The 18,514-nt window shown below is 34.5% G+C and overlaps 1 protein-coding gene across 2 annotated transcripts in view; it reads left to right on the forward strand.

Moving 5' to 3' along the window:
- Positions 1 to 13,322: 13,322 nt before the first annotated feature.
- LOC145694435 (phospholipase B1, membrane-associated-like) overlaps positions 13,323 to 18,514 on the forward strand; it is a 41,988-nt gene continuing 36,796 nt past the window's right edge. Inside the window, exon 1 of one of the 2 annotated variants that reach the window (XM_081770667.1) lies at positions 13,323 to 13,524. In XM_081770667.1, the coding sequence (XP_081626793.1) occupies positions 13,474 to 13,524 (51 nt within the window). In that variant the 5' untranslated portion in view covers positions 13,323 to 13,473. Of the gene's footprint in view, positions 13,525 to 16,167; positions 16,362 to 18,514 lie in introns of those variants that run through there. The other variant, XM_081770658.1, reaches the window with a different exon arrangement.

The following is an 18,514-nucleotide window of genomic DNA, read 5'->3' on the forward strand; positions in this document are numbered from 1 at the left end:
TTTTGCTATTTCTTCATTTAGAACATTATTTTTATGTACTTAGCCCTATTATAAGCAGGTATCTTAATATTTTTAACGAAAAACACGCCCAGTTTCTCTCGATATAGGAGGTTGTTGATTTTTCATTAATCATATATCATTATATTATCATATATTAATCAATATCATGCATGAAAAACTGTTTGGAAAGGCGGAATCATTGGCAGTCTTTTATGATGTCAAATTATTTTTCCTGAGTTCGATGGTTTGGGTTCCACCTTAAACAATAGGACCACATCTCATATCTGGGGCTGAGAGGTAAACTATGTCAAGTAACTTTTTGGTCGACATTGAGTTATCATATCTTTTCTTACTTACATTAGTACGAGGGACAATAGGAAAGGTTTGAGATGTGGACAACTGGAAAGCAGAAAGTGAAAAATTTTTTGTGCCAATAAGCAATCGATTCAAAAGAAAATATTGTCTTTGAAACACCTTTTCTCTTCTCCTGTGAGGTGAATATTTTGACTTAATACTACTTTACTTCTCAGCCCCATATATATCCGCTATTAAAAGGGACGCTATATTTCAACTAAAAAACAAGTGAAGTCATTGACGTTGGAAATCACTATTCGGCTACTTTTTCGTTAAAAAAAAAGTGTTATGCCATAGACTTTTAGTACCAGGGAGTAAATCCAGAAAAATAGTTTTAATTTTTGAGTAGTCAAATTTAAATATCATCTTCTTCAGACACTTTTCAGTATTTTATTTCTTGAGTCAGCTTAGTTTAACTTTCTATAGCAAGGTGTTGCAGAAATGACGAATTTTCTATTTGTAGACTCCGTAGTGGATCATAAAATGTCATTATACTTTGTATTTTGTGACTAACATTATACTATTTATAATGTTTATAATATCACTAAGTGTAAATTAAACATTACCTATACAAATACAAAGTACAAATATAATTTTAGGGAAAAGCCGTGAGGTTAGGACGTAGCATAGGCAGATTTTTCGGAGAAAAATGGGAGAACTTTTAGGGAAGGTTTCACGTAGTAAGGTAGACTGGCATTTCCATTTGAATTGGAAACTGGGCATTTTCATTTTTTTTAAATGCTACAAGAAAATATAGCACAAATATTTTTGTTGCGCTTTAATTGAATATATGAGATTGGAGAGCTTGTTAGATAAAAAATAAAAACGTAGTCTGTTACATTTTCTCTTTGAGCACTAAGCTCCAATTGTTCGCATATTTAGCAGTATCAGAGAAATCAGTTCCTCTAATTAAGAATCATTCTTTTCGCATTAACTTATAAAAAACATTTCAAAGTATATAGTCAAAAGTATCATTTTTTACATTTATTTTTAAAACGGATAAAAGTCGTTTACGTGGAAAATAAACACGTAAAGTATCTAGGAGCACCATTTCTTTAATTTTATTCTAAAATGGGTAAAAGTCGTTTTAAGAGGAAAATAAACACGTGTAACGCAACATTTGCAAAAGAAACGTAGAACTTCCGGGAGAAGTTTCGGATCTGACTTTTCTACTAGGACGTTAGGTTTCTACTAGGACAAATAATAAGAAATGAGATTTATTGAATTATTGTAAAGTTAAGTTGCTTAAACATTCTTTCCATATACTTAGGAATTACTGCTAAGAACGTAATATTCAGTTTCGATCCAATCTTTCACAATATTCTGGTATGACAATAACAGACAAGCTCTAAATCCTTTCAAATTAGATAATATTAATTAGCGTTTAAAAGTTCAAATACCAATCTAAGACTTCAAACTAAAAATTTGTTTTATTTTTCTCTGCTACTTTTTTTTTTTTGTTTGTTTGTTTTCGAATTCTATTGTCTGATAGTCTTAAATTGGACAGTTCATAAATCCATTTCTGATTTATTCAATCATTATTTTTTTTATTAACAAGATTTCTTCTATTATTCCATTCATTCATTTTGTCGTGATAGGATTTGGCACAGTTGATTCAACCCGAAAAAGAACCAGCGTTCTTTTCCTCTCTTTTTAAATTTGGAATCGTTTGAAGTAAAAAAAAAAAAGAAGAAAGAAAAACCTATCTTTTCTCGTATTTTTTCTGTTCTTAAGAGATTACTAAATAAAAATATTTCATGAACACATTCTTTTTTCTAGTATTATGTTTACGATATTGCAAAAGCACATCTTACCTTAATGATACACAAACCTTATATATAACTTTAACAGATATGATCTAGTAGAAGATAAATGGAGTGTTCAGAGCTCAAAGGAATTATGTCGATTACCAAATTTGTGAGAACAGAACGCATAAAGTTTGTATGGTACTCTTAAGTATATGGAAAAGTTAGCACTGGTTTTTACAATAGAACAATTATTTACAATATCTGCACACGAATATTTACGCTCTGTAAGGAGCTTGAGAAAGAGGTCTTAAAGATGAAATATGTCAAAAATGACTAAAAATAGATTTGTACACTGAACGTGTCAATTATAGTCATTTTGTTTATACGATTAATGTTTTTTTATATACAAGAACATAGTTTTTGATTTACTACTACTAATTTTAGTTATTTGATTTAATATTAGTCGTTTCTTAAAAAAGAGGATATAGGATAGTCCATATACTGTAGTTTCGAATTGAATCCGAATAACTACTTGGGTTTTTGCATGAAAATTTACGCTCTTACTAGAATACGCGTAAAAGTCGAGTCTACGTGCAGAAGCAATCTAACATTCAACACTGTTTATGACTTTGAATGTTACTCAGACTATTTCTTCAAAAAATTATCTTAGCACTTTATCTTCTTTCCCTATCATTTAGGCTTCATCTGCATTACAAACTAGTTTTTGAAAAGTTATTTTATTTATTTACTTTAAGTAAAACAGCCAGTAACGTACATAGCTTAAATTCGGTTAATCCCAGCTTTGATCTTCGTTGGTTCTTTCCAACGTTTTATTTTAGTTTATTAATCACAAATTCGTATCAATGAATTGAAATGCTAGGATACTATAGTTTAGAAATCGAGGATTCGTCTCAAGTCTAACAACTAGAATAGAGAGCTAGTATGTGTGCATGTGATCTCAGGTTCAAATTCAGCTAGAAGCTTCGAGTTATTTTGATTCCACTTCCAGAAATAATAATAATTTCATTTGCACAACTAATTACAAACTGCTTACAAACATTTGAATATATTAAACATTTGCATTTTCAATTTCTGTAGAAGAAAATACATGAAAATCCACAAATTACACTGGTCAACACTGAAAATGTTTCTGAAATGAATATAGTTCCAAATTCTTAAATTGAGTCCCACAAACACGAAATTGACAATGAAATGGTACCGTTAGCTCTTGTTTTCAAGAAACAGTGTTGTTTCAGTGATTAACGGGAGTGTTTTAAAGGAATTTTGGAGACCTTGTTATTAAATAGATACTGCTGCAACATTGTTCATCAGAATATCATGATTAATAAGTTATTCTCTGGAGAATGTTGTAGGCTTTCAAATTCTATATTAATGATGCCGCTATGACGTACGAGAAAAGGGAAGTTTAGAAGAATTGGGAACTGTCCTTGGAAAAAATTCTTTTCTGAGCGTTTGGGGCCCTCTAGAGTGACTCTGGGTGAGAGCACGAAACATTAGTATAACTTAAAAAATGCATTGATATACTGTGAATGTTAATGAAAAATACCACTCCGATATCGCATATGGTGACGTCATTATTCTTACTCCTGTCTGCAAGTGAAAAAATAAGGTTTTAAGTATACTGAAATGTAATAAAATGAAATGTAGTGAAGTTCGGAGTCAGTTACCAACATCATCAAGCACAATTTAAAAGAGAGCTCCTTCACGGATTGTCCTTAAGCTTCTGGCAAGAAACGCAAATCGGATATAACAAACAGAATAATATCAAAAAATTCTGATTTTGATATAAGAGGAGCATTGAAGTTACTAGCATCAGATGACAGTTTATCTCCTTCCAATGAAGAAACATATCACATACTTGCAACTAAACATCCAACTCCTTCCAGGGTCCTTGAGATGCCAAATCCTCCAGAAGAACTAGACCCTTGCATCAGAGTAATGGAAGATACGGTTCTAAAAGCAATTCATAACTTTCCCAGTGGTTCTGCTTCAGGAATAGATGGACTGTCACCTCAACACTTAAAAGATCTAACATCGAAATCGGCGGGGATCTTACTCAGTTCAATAACGAAATTGGTAAACCTGATTTTAGATGGAAAAGTAAATCAGGATATATATGTAAATACCTCTTTGGTGCTAACCTGTGTGCCCTGCGGAAAAAAAGATGGTGGTGTAAGGCCGATAGCAGTTGGATGTGTGTTCAGAAGATTGGCTTCCAAAATAGCTGTATCATCAGTCTATAATCAGTGCACAAATCATTTGCAACCACATCTGCTTTGTTTTGCGACGAAGAAAGAAAGTGAAACAATCATACATGCTACCCGTGCTTTCATTAAGTCACACCAAAACTCTAACAATATAATCCTCAAAATAAATCATAAAAATGCATGGAACGCTGTGGAAAGAGATCTACCCGTGCTTTCATTAAGTCACACCAAAACTCTAACAATATAATCCTCAAAATAGATCATAAAAACGCATTTAACGCTGTGGAAAGAGATTCTATTTTAAAAGAAGTGCAATGAGTTATACCCCAGCTATATCCCTATTTTTGGCAAAGTTATGCTAATCCGTCCATGCTATTTTTCAGATAGAACAATTTCATCACAGGTCGGATGTCAGCAGGGTGATACTGCAGGACCGATGCTATTTGTTTTAGCAATTCACCCAATAATTAGTACGTTACGTTCAGAACTAAATGTTTTATCTTGATGATGGTACTTTAGGTGGTTCACCACAGACAGTCATACAGGACTTAAATATTTTATTTGTGGAATCAAGTAAGATAGGATTACAAATAAATCCATTAAAATGTGAGCTATTTTTTACGTCGGGAACACCAGATCCTACCATTGAAGTTCAATTTCAAGCTGTGCTACCTGGAATACGAACAATACCAACTCATGAGATATCATTATTGGGAGCACCACTACACAAAGATGGATATGATAATTGTTTGGAGGATCATCTAAACAGTTTTAAAAAGTAACCGAGAGGTTGAAAAAAGTACCAGCACATATAGCCTTTTTCCATTTAAAAAATTGTTTAGGTATTCCTAAATTGACTAATATTTACGTACCGTTCCAACATGGTTCAGACCAACTAAATTTTTCAACTAGATGACATTTTGAAAATGTGTCTGCAATCAATACTCAATTATAAGATAAATTAAACTCAATGGGCACAAGCAAGCTTACCGATTCGTTTAGAAGGTTTAGGGGTATGACAAGTTTCAGATTTGAGCCTCCCTGCATTTTTGTCTTCTTCTTATGGAGTGTTGTCGCTCGTCTCTAAAATTCTCAATATTCCTCATCTGACAGAGGCATTAGAGATATCGAGAGGCATTTATAACACAATTCCGCTTGCAAAGGAGTCGAAAAGAAAATGGGATGAAATTGTAATCAACGAGATAGCTGAAAACGAGGCAGTTTCGCAAAATGATTTTGATTCAGCTCGCATCAAAGCATTATGTCAAAGAGTCTGGAGCATGGTTGCAAGCCACACCCTCAAAAAACATCGTAACATTTTTAGAAACAAATATTTTTCAAATATGTGTACCTTTACGCCTAGGACCTACAAGTAAAAGTTTTCTCCCAAGAATCGGGGATCCGGAAACTGAGCATATATTTAGATAGAGGAGGATCACGAAGGGATACTGGTGAAATATGCCGGGCCGACAGCAAAGGATCAATCTAATATGGCCGCCCGAAGATCATGCCAATCGACTTTTGCAAGCAACCTCTCATCCACTTAAGATGGGCAGATTGACTTAATGTTTTGCAGATTGATATATGTATGAACACTACACATCTATTGGTTTAAAATTTCGCGGACGTTGACGTATTGAATCCAATATGGCCAATCAAAATTGAGATCGTGGTTTTCGTCATGGTTAGAATTTACTGTGTGGTGTACGCAACACTCCCTTTTATCTTATTCTCTCTCTACCTAATTTGTATTCTCTCTCTCACTTTTATGTTTCTATCCCAGCAATGCCTCGACGAATCACGAACTCACCCATACCTATATCCTCGCCAACTGGGAGCTGAGGAGCGGAAGTCGGGGGTATAAGTACCGTATAATACGAATGTGTAATTGTAATTAAGCATAAGCATGCACAACGAATTAAAAATCAATTTTACATGTCAATAATAAAACCTGATTTAAAGATATATTAGGCACGTAATAATATTTAACAATATATATTCCTACATTTAAAATAACATTGAAACTTTTAAACAAAGTTTTACTTTGTAATTATTACGGCGGTTTCCGATTTTAACTGTAAAGGTTTGTGGTGGCTTTTTAGTATGTTCAACAATTCATACCTGGCTTCATTCACAATGCTCTTCGACCGGTCAATCGATTCGCTGATGATGCTGTCCAGGTGTCGAATCTCAACTGGATACAAGGGTCCGAAACAAGTTCCACAGACGAAAATTTAAACTGGTTCGCACTAATCCAATGTCAACTGCCTGATAATCACTTTAGAATTTCACTCGTGGGAAAACCAAAAGCACATGAAAACATAGACTGGTGTTCTGGGATATGCGAGTAACTTCACATAACGCATATTGTCAACAGAAGAAAATGACTCTGAGTTTCTTTTCACATTTAAAGATTATATTTTAATCTTTGGTTAACTCAAATTAATTTTTGTGCTCTACCCGAAGAAAGAGGAGCTCTCTTAATAAAGCACGGACACAAGCAGTTCAGCTCTCAATGAGACAGGCGTGCGAATCACTTAGGATGTCGCACCCGACTTATGATCAGGGGCGGCCTACAGAGCAACGATCAACACGAATCGTGCGTCAACGCGAGCAGAAACACCACTGGATATTCGCTTAGCTAACTATGGCTTTTAAGATACAGTTTAGCGTGGGTGGAAGGTGAGTGTTCCGAAAATCAAATATAGAGAGTGTCATTGCCCAATCAACTCTCAGCTACAACAGTGCGTGGGTGACGGGTGAGAGTCCCGAAAATCAGACACAAAGAAAGTCACCAGAAATGCTGCGATCAAGTGATCAGTTCATCTGCCGTTTAACCATATACGGCCGTAGAGTCGAAACTAGGCTTACTAACACATATACAAAAACATACCAAACTGATGAAAGAAGCTTTGAGATTATTCCTTTATATACGAGGCTCGGTTAATAAAGTTCAAAATTAACAATGTCTTTTTCAAACTCTTCCAAATTTGATAAAATGAGCTTGGGGTCGGTGACAAAATGTCAATGTGTTAACGACTCGTGTCTGGAAAACGAATTGTATTATGATAGTACAGTATCATTAGACGTGTACGAAATGCATTAAACGGTTCAAAATATCGCCATCTGAAAACCAATATGGCTGAACATAATCCTGAACCAAACAGCTCGTACTACGAAAACAAAATTTAGTATAAAGGTCCATTACACCTAGTAGGTGAGGAAAATAATACAAATGGGTCATAATTTCTACACCGTATCCAATATAGCCGCGTAATATGCATATAAAATATACACTGTAAACAGTTTAGGGGGTTTCGCGTGAAAATCACCTACAATTCACTGGAACAGATTTTGCAGGTGAAATTCCAGTAAGTTAATAATGTTAGCAGTGCCTGTGTTATTTGTTTGAAGTGTTACACCCAAACATATACTGTTCATTTGGGAAGGTCTAGAACGCACTAGCCACAAACGCCGTAGAATACGCGTCTTAAAGTTTGCAAACCATATCATATATAACAAAAATCGCCCTTCCAACACTGGCACCGTGGCTACACAGGTAACATCGTGGTTTACGATCCAAGGTTCCTATGTTCGAACCCGACGCAAATCAAAAATATATTTTTCGTTACGGGCGAGAAGAATTTACAACATTCCCTTCAGTTACTACGAAGAATATTCTCCTGTCCCCATTATATATCAAACTGGAGTTAATGAGACAGTCAGTAAAGGCATTGGATAAAGATGATGATGCGTACAAATAGGAGGGAATTTTAATAGGTCCTCAAATTCGTAAACTATTGTATGACGAAACCTTTGATCAGGTCTTTGTGGTAAAGAAAAGGCTGCATGGAACGTTTATAAAGATGTAGTAACAGGTTTCTTGTATAGTTGCAAATGGAAAACTACAATGAGCGTGTGAACACACTGTTGTTGAAGTATCATGAGACATGCTGTAATATGTCATTTAAAGTCCACTTTCTCCACTCACATTTAGACTTTTTCCACAATAACTTCGGCGAAGTGAGTGATAAGTAGGGCTCGGAATTTGAAGATTTAAAAATTGTCTAAAAAGAGTCCATAAAAAGACCTAAAGATATCTAAAAAAAGGACCTAAAAACTGGACGTAAAACCTAAGACCCAATTTAATTAGAATTACATATTTAGTGAATATAATGTTCAAGAAATACAAGCTTCTGATGGGTTAACAACGGTCTGCTCTTCCACAAACTGAAGTACAAACTAAAATAAGAAAACTTACCCACCCTCAGCCCCCTTGCTGGAGGACATTCTTAAGCCTCCTTATCTGACTTGTGCTTGTTGCAGATCTGGTCTTATCAGTCCAGTCCTTGAAGATTGTTTTATCTTTTGAATTTTCTTTACTAAAGAAAAGATGTTTAAGAGGTGGTGGTGATTCAAATTAATGGCCAGTAAATTTATTGTCGAAATATTAAGTGCATAAAAAGACGTTAAGACCTATGAAAAGCTTTTAAAAAGACCAATAAAAGAAAAACCGCCGAGAAAGGCAATAAAGGACAAATAAAATCCACCATTTTCTGGCTAACAATGATCCAAAATGAACATATATTATGTTAAGCCTCGTCTTCGGGCACTTGTAAAAAAGAGGATTTTTCCTCAACTTCCTGGCCCTAGTGATAAGTATGGCGATATTAACACCAAGATATTAGCACAATGGAACACAAGTGTCAAGGTAGCTAGAACGCTTTTATTATTGCTGACTATTGTAGGACACTGATAAGAGATGTCCCACGGGGGGAACACAACAGGAGGGTAAAGAGGAGTCGCTATAGTAAATAAAACTCACAGTTGATACCGCAAAGCACTTTCATGCAAATGTCTTTCATTTTATATTCATAAAACGTACATTTGTAATAGTTAGGTATATCATACTTAAGTATTTCGTTCTGAATTTAGTGCTACACAATCATTTGGTGGTATTCTGTTTCCACCAGGGGAAGTCCAATGCGAACTCCAAGAGAAGGTTCACGTGAATCAAATTCAACACTGGTGATGTATAAAGTATGTTGAAAAAAGAAATTTGCACAAAATTATAATCCGTTTGCCACACTGAACATCCGCAATTTTGTTGTGTTCTCTGATTGATAAACAAGAATGACATCTGCACTTTAATGTGCAAACAAATTTACGCCGTATCCGCTGGCCTTACGACAATTGCGGGGAACGTTTTGCATGGGTGACGCGAAACACGATGTATCAATTTCATTCAAGCATCTACGGATTCGTCGGATAAGACCTGCAACGGATGTTGAGGGATAATTATTGGCATACACTTGTCTCTTTAAATTTGACCAAAAGTCCTCAATAGGCCGAAGTTGAGGAACATTAGGAGGATTTTGGGGATGTAGCGTATGCCATGGCTCCAAGACTTGATGTAGCGTAGTGGCAGCCTAAATCTGGCCAAAACACCACATTGTCTCCACATGATATGTATTGATAAACTGTTTAACTTTCGGCAGACAGAACTTCACATAACGTTTAGAGAGTCTTTTCGCTCATCGCAAGCCATAGCAACACCTTTTGTGGATATTTTGATTTCGGAGGAAAACGCATTGAATCAGGCATATCACCAGTTCCTAGATCGTAGTACGATTTTGGCTGCCACTCGTGACCGTCTAAAGTAAAATAGATCTCATCGTCCATCATGCAGAGTACATTATTTCTTGCAGTGAACGTTTTGGTGACCAGAGTTCTTAAACGTTGTTTCTGAATCACAATTTGTTGTTCCGTAAACTTCGGCATAATTTTCCGTTTACGTCTGGTAATTCCCATTTTCTGTAAAGCATCCTTCACTGTATTTTTATCACAGTGAAATTTCCTACCAAGTTCTCGGTACGATTTTGTCGTGTCGAAGTTGTGTCGATTTCCGTTCACTACCGACCATATTCTCTACGTTCATAACCTTCTCAACTTTCGACACAATATTATACACCTTTCGTCTTGAATATCCCACATCCTGGAAGCGTTACACAAGGTCTGACTTTTTAACATTCGAATTGTCTTTCCAATATTGCACGATTATTTTACGACGCTGTTCCTCATTTAACGTCAAACTCATTTCGTTGTGCGTCAGTCTTCTCCTGCACTTGCTAATGCACAACAGATACACTAATCTTCCTGCATAGCTCATATCGTGTGCCAGGGTCCACTGTTGCCAGGATTTGCAGTGTTGCAAACTTTGTGCAATTTTTTTCACCATACGTTAACACTTCTATTTACATATTTTTCAGTTTGTAGTTTTCACACTTTCATTTATAATAGTTAGGAATGTCATAATTACGTATTTACTTGTGCACTTAATTCTATGCAATCATAATTCTTGTGCTATACTGAAGAATACTCATACGGAGGCCAAGAAAAGTCTCTCACGTGAATGAAACTAAAAGCTGATATCGCATAACACTTTCTTGTAAACATTTTTCTTTTTATGTTTATAATATATACATTTGTGCAACTTAGGTAAGTTTTTACTGCAACACAATCATTTAGTAGCAGAATTCTATTGGTACGCAGGAGAAATGTATCAATGAAATATGTAATACACATAAAAAATATTGATATCCAATGCTACATTAAAACAACTGTTTCTTAAAAACAGTAGCTAATAAAAGAAATGTGAGATCAAATTCGTTTTTCTTGTCCCTCAGTTAGTAAGATTTAACTAATTTGGGAAAGGAAACATTCAACAAATCATTTTTTGCAGTCCGGTGTTATCTACATTGAATCTCTAATTTATCATACTAACACAATCAGATATTATTGCTATGTAAGATACGTCAATGTAATAGAATTGTACTGATGAGTAATTAATACTTTTACAATGATATTAACAGGTAACACAATATTATATATATATATATATATATATATATATATATATATATATATATATATATATATATATTTATATATATATATATATATGTGTGTGTGTGTGTGTGTGTGTGTGCGTGTGTGTGTGTGTGTGTATGTGTGTGTGTGTGTGTGTGTGTGTGTGTGTGAACAAAAATACAGAAAAATAATGAACTATATTCACGCATGACAACTTCAAATATTCCAAGGGTGAACTCTTCGGAACTACAGATGATACATCATCCTGGCGATTCAAAACGATATCCTTATCACTGATTATAGTCATACGTTTACAATTATAAGAAAGGATTTTTTTTAATGGTTTGCAAAGTAAATGTTTCCGTGTGAGCCTGATTTTCGAGCTTTTTTTTTTACCGTAATATATGTTCATAATTCTTTATTTTCGGTAACATTTATTTTTTTTTAAAAAAAATGCATACCTTTTATTTTTTTTAACCACTGTAAATTAAACCTTCTAATGTTTCTTTCTACCTTAGTTTGAATTTTAAGTATAAATCTTCAGCTCCGTAAAATGTTTGATATTGAGTTATAGATGTTTCGTTTCTAATAACTTTTAAATTTTTGTTTGCTACATTTCTGATTCGATATGGATGCTTAATTTAACTCTGTTTATCTCTATTACTTCTAATATATACTAATACATTTTGCAAATGTAATTTTGAAATTGGTACTGAAAATTATACATAAAATGTAGACTATGGTCACATCCTTTCATTAATTCTTCATATTTTAAAGTTCAATATACAGTATGTTGTAATTACTTCTTTAAAACGTAGTTAAAGCACTAGAATCAATAAGAGCTTTATGTACTATAGAATTTACTTTGTGCATGAAAAAATCAGAAAAGCTAATCTTTGAGACCATGTGAATTTATTTTTTTAAAGGATATATTATTTTTAAAAAAAATGTGCATAATAAATGGAAAATAAAATGAAATGGAATCTAAGTTTTACGTCCTACGGTTATGCCGGTTAGGCTAAAGGAGACGGTGATGATGAGAGATGAGTGAAATCGTGGAATGAAGAAAGTGGAAGGAAACGGGAGAACCCCGAGAAAACTCACGAGCACTGCGCTTGTCCATCACAAAATCCACACGGCGCGAGCTGGGATCGAACCAGGGACCCAGGCACCGGAGGTGAACGCTCTACCACTGAGCCACTGCGCCCCCTCCATAGTAAATGTAGTTGCTTTATATATCTATTAACAAATCAAATAGACTGTCGTGTCACTATTAATTTTTCTCTTTTTGAATCTTTCATGTTTATTCTATTTATGTGTAAATATGAATAGTAAAATTTATGTGTAAATATGAATAGTAAAGTTAACACTCGTAAAGTGTTATTTTATCTAGTATAGTTACGTATTTTGCAATTATTGTTTAAAAGTAAATGTTATAAAGTGACAAGAGGGAGGAGGAGGGAGTCAATTGCTTTCTTTTGTCACAACATGAACTCGCATGACTACTTTTGAAACCAAGTTTCCATAAACATACTGCTCTTCTTAGAAAAGTGAATCCGTTCCTTTGTATTGTTCACTTTTAATCAAGAATTATTTTAGATACAAATTTCGATTTCTCAAACTAAAAGATGCAAGAAGGAAAACAAGAAAAAATAGCATGAAGATCCAAGAACCTAATACAAAGACAATTTTCTAGATAAAAATAGCAGTATATCACTAAATTACAAAAAGGAAAATAATAATAATAATAATAATATACTATGTTCCTGAAATATAAAATATCGAACCTTGAATTAAGCCGGATAACCGTGACATAATTTTCATCTTGGGTAGAGAACATGCATGCTATAAAGAATAGTAATGGTCGTACATACCCTTGACGACTACATGAGTATGGATATAGGTATATGTGGACATACGTACGTATATTTTTTTCTATGGAAATTGTTGACCTTTGTTCTAGCTACAACTGCCAGTGGTTACCAAAAAGATGTTAACCTTGATTTCTTAGCGATGACCAACTGAAAAAGAACCCTTCCTTTTATCTGATTTGTGTTTCTTCATATCCAGAAGGTTATGGTATCATTGCCGAAAAAAGGATGATCAACTAGGTATAACAAACTACTTTTCAGATCTTTGAACAATAGATGAGTTATGCTGGTATAGTATCTGTGTAGTGTAGATCATACGTATGTTGCATGTGAGTTCCTTGTTCTTCTAGTGTGTGAAAATATTTGAAGAGCTTTATTTGGGCTATTTCTTAAAAGAAAACAATGAAGAATGAATATAAAATACACTTCAAATTAAGGATAATAAGCTCTCAGGTTTGTACAAATGACTTTATGTTATTTTCTATTTAATTTCCTTCATCTCTATGTAAATTGATCACGCAACTTTCTTTCGGAAAAAACAAACCTGTATTGCTACAGGCAATTTTTATTAACATTTGTACAGCTACCGTAGTGAGATATTAGCATTGAAAATAGTAGAAATGTGTAAAGAATTTGTTTGTTTCTTAATGAGACACATACAGCAATATTTGACGATAGAAGAGAAAATATGGTGATAAAAAAAAGAAATTCAAGAATTTTAACGAATTTATGTGTTTCGTGGCTCTTATACTCCGAAAGAGTTAATTTCCGAAATCTGTCAGTCCGTTCGTCCTGATGTATAGGCCTACATAATCTTGTTCAAAAAATCTTAGCTATCCCTCTCACTTTAAAGTGCCATGGGAATCGTAAGCACGAAATTCTAATACTTTAGCTCTAAATACATACCGCAATTGACCAAGGAATATGTACATTTCTTCCGTTAGATTCTAACTATGGGTTAGACCAGTGGTTCTCAACCTAATTAGTATCACGACCCCATTTTATCACATCGTTTACCAGCGACTCCTGTATAATTTCTGGTTTGTAATAAGCTTGTGTGGAATTTTAACATACTTATTGCGGAGGTCTCACAATATACATCTATTTCTATAATAGTGGAATCCATTTCTTGTATATAGTAGATAGAGTAACTTCCCTAAAAGCGAATGGATTTAAACAAAAATTTGATCACTTTATTCATTTTTCGCTTATTTTTGCGATCCCATGAAACCCTCCCGCGACTCCCAGTTTGAGAAACTCTGGGTTAGAATATAGGTCTTGAAACAGAGATAGAAGGTCACTTTAAAAAAAAATAAATAAGACTGTACAGTGTACACTCGCCTAAAGGCCCTACCATTCAGCGTATCAAGACTAAAATATAAACTTAAGGTGGGTGCTTGAGCAAGATTAGCCGTCCTTGCCTACACTATTGCTAGTAAAATATTCTTATTTGGAGGATAGGAATAAAGTTCGAAAGATCTACTTCTACAATGTCATAAAAATCTTAATACAGATATTACTCATATCACAAATTGATTCTGCTTTCATGCAGTATGTTGCACTGGTTGTTTCCCGATAATACGTGGGTTTTATAATTTATCACTAATAATAATAATAATAATAATAATAATAATAATAATAATAATAATAATAATAATAATAATAATAATAATAATAATAATAATAATAATAATAATAATAAATAGAGCTATAGTACAGTCATATTTAAAAGAAACCTTTTACATATACTCTTTAAGTTGAAGGGGAAAGATGGTCGATGAGAGTGAATTTTTATGATAAAATTGGGCAGACGACATTGGACTTGGATCGAACTAGAGACCTCTCGCACTAGAGGTGAGCGCTCTATCATTTAGCCACCATGTCCTCGATATATATGGCGTTGGGGAGGGCTTATGCGTGATTCCTCTACATGGCATTATTAGCTTCCCCTAAGATATTTCATTGAAAAATAAATATTTCATTAACAGTCTCATTAAATGACATAATTATTTGTTTCTGGAGAAAATCCACAAAGAGTAGCTTATTCTTGACAGAGAGTTTTCTTGCGGACAATTTTATCAACAAGCATAGACAATTTTGTTTATACTAATATGTAATATGTGTGTGTTATCAGATTTTTGGATAGAAAGGTGTGACCTAGAACCACCATGTTAGGCCTATGTACTCAGAAAGATCTTCATCAAATCTAATCATGTACCAAGCCAACATGTGGTTCGGATTCTACGTTCATCAGTAGGTCCACGTCTTATATCGCATCGTTGTTGAATTCGACCTTAAAGTCAAAAGCAACTCAACCAATCTAAAGTTAGTTCTTTTTTTCGAAGGGCACTACGTCAGGTTATTACATATTTGAAATCAACATGTCAAACGCAAACTTAAAATACCACTTTTATTATTCAGTGTTGCAAACTAAGGATGTTATAGCATCACATATTCGGAAGCCTCTAATGCACATACAGCACAACGGAGATGCACAGGATAATGCACATCGAAAGTACTTTAGTGTTGGATACCATGGTCATGGTATGACTTGTTTCGAATGAATAGGAACGAAGTTACCAGGGTTTGAATATTTTTTTTAAAGCCTTTATTTCGAAAACATGCTGACTGTGAGATAAGTATTATATATGGTTACTTCTATGGTTTGTAATGGATATGTAAATTATTTTACAGCACTTCTATATCTCTAACTGTTCCGGAGATATGATAAACATTGATAAAGTTCGTAACACTGCTGAAAACGACGTATTTGTAGAAAATATTTAAAATTATTGTTGTTTCTCTTCTCTTCTATAGCATTATAGCAATAGCTTCAGTATACAGGGTTTTCATAATGTCTGGACGGATTTAATTTGCGTATAATTTTCATAAAAATGCTCATAATGAAATCAAATAAAGTGTAAACGGTAGCGGAAGGATTAAATTTATAGTTGGCAACACTGTTAGATAAGCGGCAATTCTGAACACGTTGAGAGAGGGAGAGGGAGGGCAAGGGTCAGTTTGGGAGGGCAATGTATTCTGTGGTACGCAGAGCTAAAATCACCAATTCTGGTGTGTCGAAAGTCCACCAAAGAGTTCAAAAAGCCGGCACCGACTGAGAGTGCAATCCGAAAGTGGCATGCTAAGTTCTTGGAGACAGGAAGCGTCCTGGACCGTCCTCGAAGTGGGAGTGTGAGTGGATTCCAGCGCCGCCTACGCGAATGTGTGGACGTAAATGGCGCCCAGTTGGAGGTGTGGCAGTGAATGAACTGAGCTGGTGCAGATTACAGGTAAAAATTTAATCCTTCCGCTACCGTTTGCACTTTATTTGATTTCAATATGAGCATTTTTATGTAAATTATAAGCGAATTAAATCCGTCCATACTTTATGTAAACCCTGTATATATATATATATATATGTGTGTGTGTGTGTGTGTGTAGTGAATAATAGTGTCTGTGAGGTATGCAACCCAAATATTTCTCCTGTGGTTCAAGTTGCATAGCTTTGAGATATTTGAATTATTTTGCATTAACACAATTCTTTCCGTAAGAAGAACGGGCATTACACCTATTTTACAGCAGAAAGTAGTTTTCTTCTGGAGTGAGTCTTTTTTTCGGACAATTTTCTTCAAAACTGTTAAAGTGACTTTATTTATATTTAGGAAATGAATATTTCATAAACAATTCTGAAATTTAGCAGGCCTTTTTTCTTGTTTAGAAAAACCCAGAAGGGGACAGTTAACACAGTGAGTAAGTTTTTGACTTCGAAAGACTTATGCACGTGAAAAAGAAAACAATAACCTGGAGGCTACACGGATTTAAATGTTTCATCAAAATGTGGTATCCTGCATATGCCTATGAAGGGTTTCAGGGCTAATCTATCTGTTTATTTCAGTATTTAGAGGCCTGTGAGCTAAATCCTTCAACACATTGAGATTAATTTTTAAAATATTGTTTTAATCCGATTCTCGGAAGAAACAGTTTCGAATTTTACTCTTACGCCATAATACAAGGTGTAGTAGGCCTACTACAAAATAGTCTTACACCAAAATCAAAATATTCTGAAGAGTGGTTCTAACTATAATGTTTATAATGTTCCTATTTCATAAACAAATGTTTTAGTAATAACTGTAGCATAAAATAATTTTATTTAAAAAACGATGAGAAAGCTTAATGCTATGACCCGTACTTATCTTTTGATGTCTGAAAGAGTTATTATTTTCTGAGCGACTTTTTCAGGCATTTTTCAGCACAGTTCCTACTTGCCTCTATACATCGTTGCACTCTTTTAACTTAACTATTGAAGACATCTGAGGAGTTGTTTTGGTGAATATGCTTTAGATACTGGGAAATTATACTTCTGAAGATATTTCTGTGGCCAGGACTGTTTCCCCCATAATTAATTTTTCAGTTTTGGAAACAGCCAGAAGTCATTGAGAGTATTGACCAGGTGTGTAGAATGGATGAGGAAAGGAATTATTGAATGCTCTAATTATGTAAAAGGTCCCTCCAAATTCCTGATCTATACGTTTGTTAATGATGGTTATACGAAAGGGAAGGAATGCACTGCTAAGTGTTGTTATTTCTTTGGCAAGGATCAGTCAGACTTAGTTTTCTTTTGTCCCCGCAGAATATAGGATAAAGAATTTTCTCATTCGAAGCAATCCAGCGAAACTTCTTGAAGAGGATATGAATAGAAGAGCTTATTCCAATTTCGGACTGCCTTTTTCTTTCTAAATTGAAATTAGAAATAAGGTTCCAACCATTGTAATAACAGAACGGAGCAATTGCCCTATCTTTGTATAGATTCTTGTAAAAATCCCACTGACAAATAGCGTGTAGGAGGCCGTCATTCAGTTGCTAAGGGACCTAAAGTAGAAAAGTAAAAGCATAGATGAAACGTATTCTTGACACCATGAGTCTATCTTTAAAAAAAAAAATCATTCCTCGATATTTCTTAAATTTTAATATCTGGGGAACAAATTGTGAAACCGGAAGTGACATATTTCTATCACTAACTAACTAACTAACTCTATGGCCTATGGAACCCGGAGGTTCAGTGCCGCGTTCACAAAAGCTCTCCACTGACTTCTATCCTTAGCTAATTGCATCCAGTTTCTACTTTGTATTCCTATCTCTGCGAGATCCATCTTAATATTGTCCTCCCATCTGCGCCTAGGTCTTCCTAATGGTCGTTTTCCTATGGGTCTACCAGTCAAGACTTTGAAAGCGTTTCTACTTTCTTCCATTCTAGCTACATGACCTGCCCACCTAAGCCTCCTACACTTGACGACCCTAACAATGTTGGGTAAACCGTATAAACTATGTAGTTCCTCGTTATGAAGCTTCCGCCATTCCCCATTCTCGTTCCTCTTGGGTCCGAATATTCTTCTCAGGATCCTGTTCTCAAATACTTTCAGTCTATTTCTATCACTTTTTGTTT

This window comes from Thermobia domestica, chromosome 1, assembly GCF_964235325.1.
Source record: "Thermobia domestica chromosome 1, izTheDome1.hap1.1, whole genome shotgun sequence".
In the NCBI taxonomy this organism is placed as follows: domain Eukaryota; kingdom Metazoa; phylum Arthropoda; class Insecta; order Zygentoma; family Lepismatidae; genus Thermobia; species Thermobia domestica.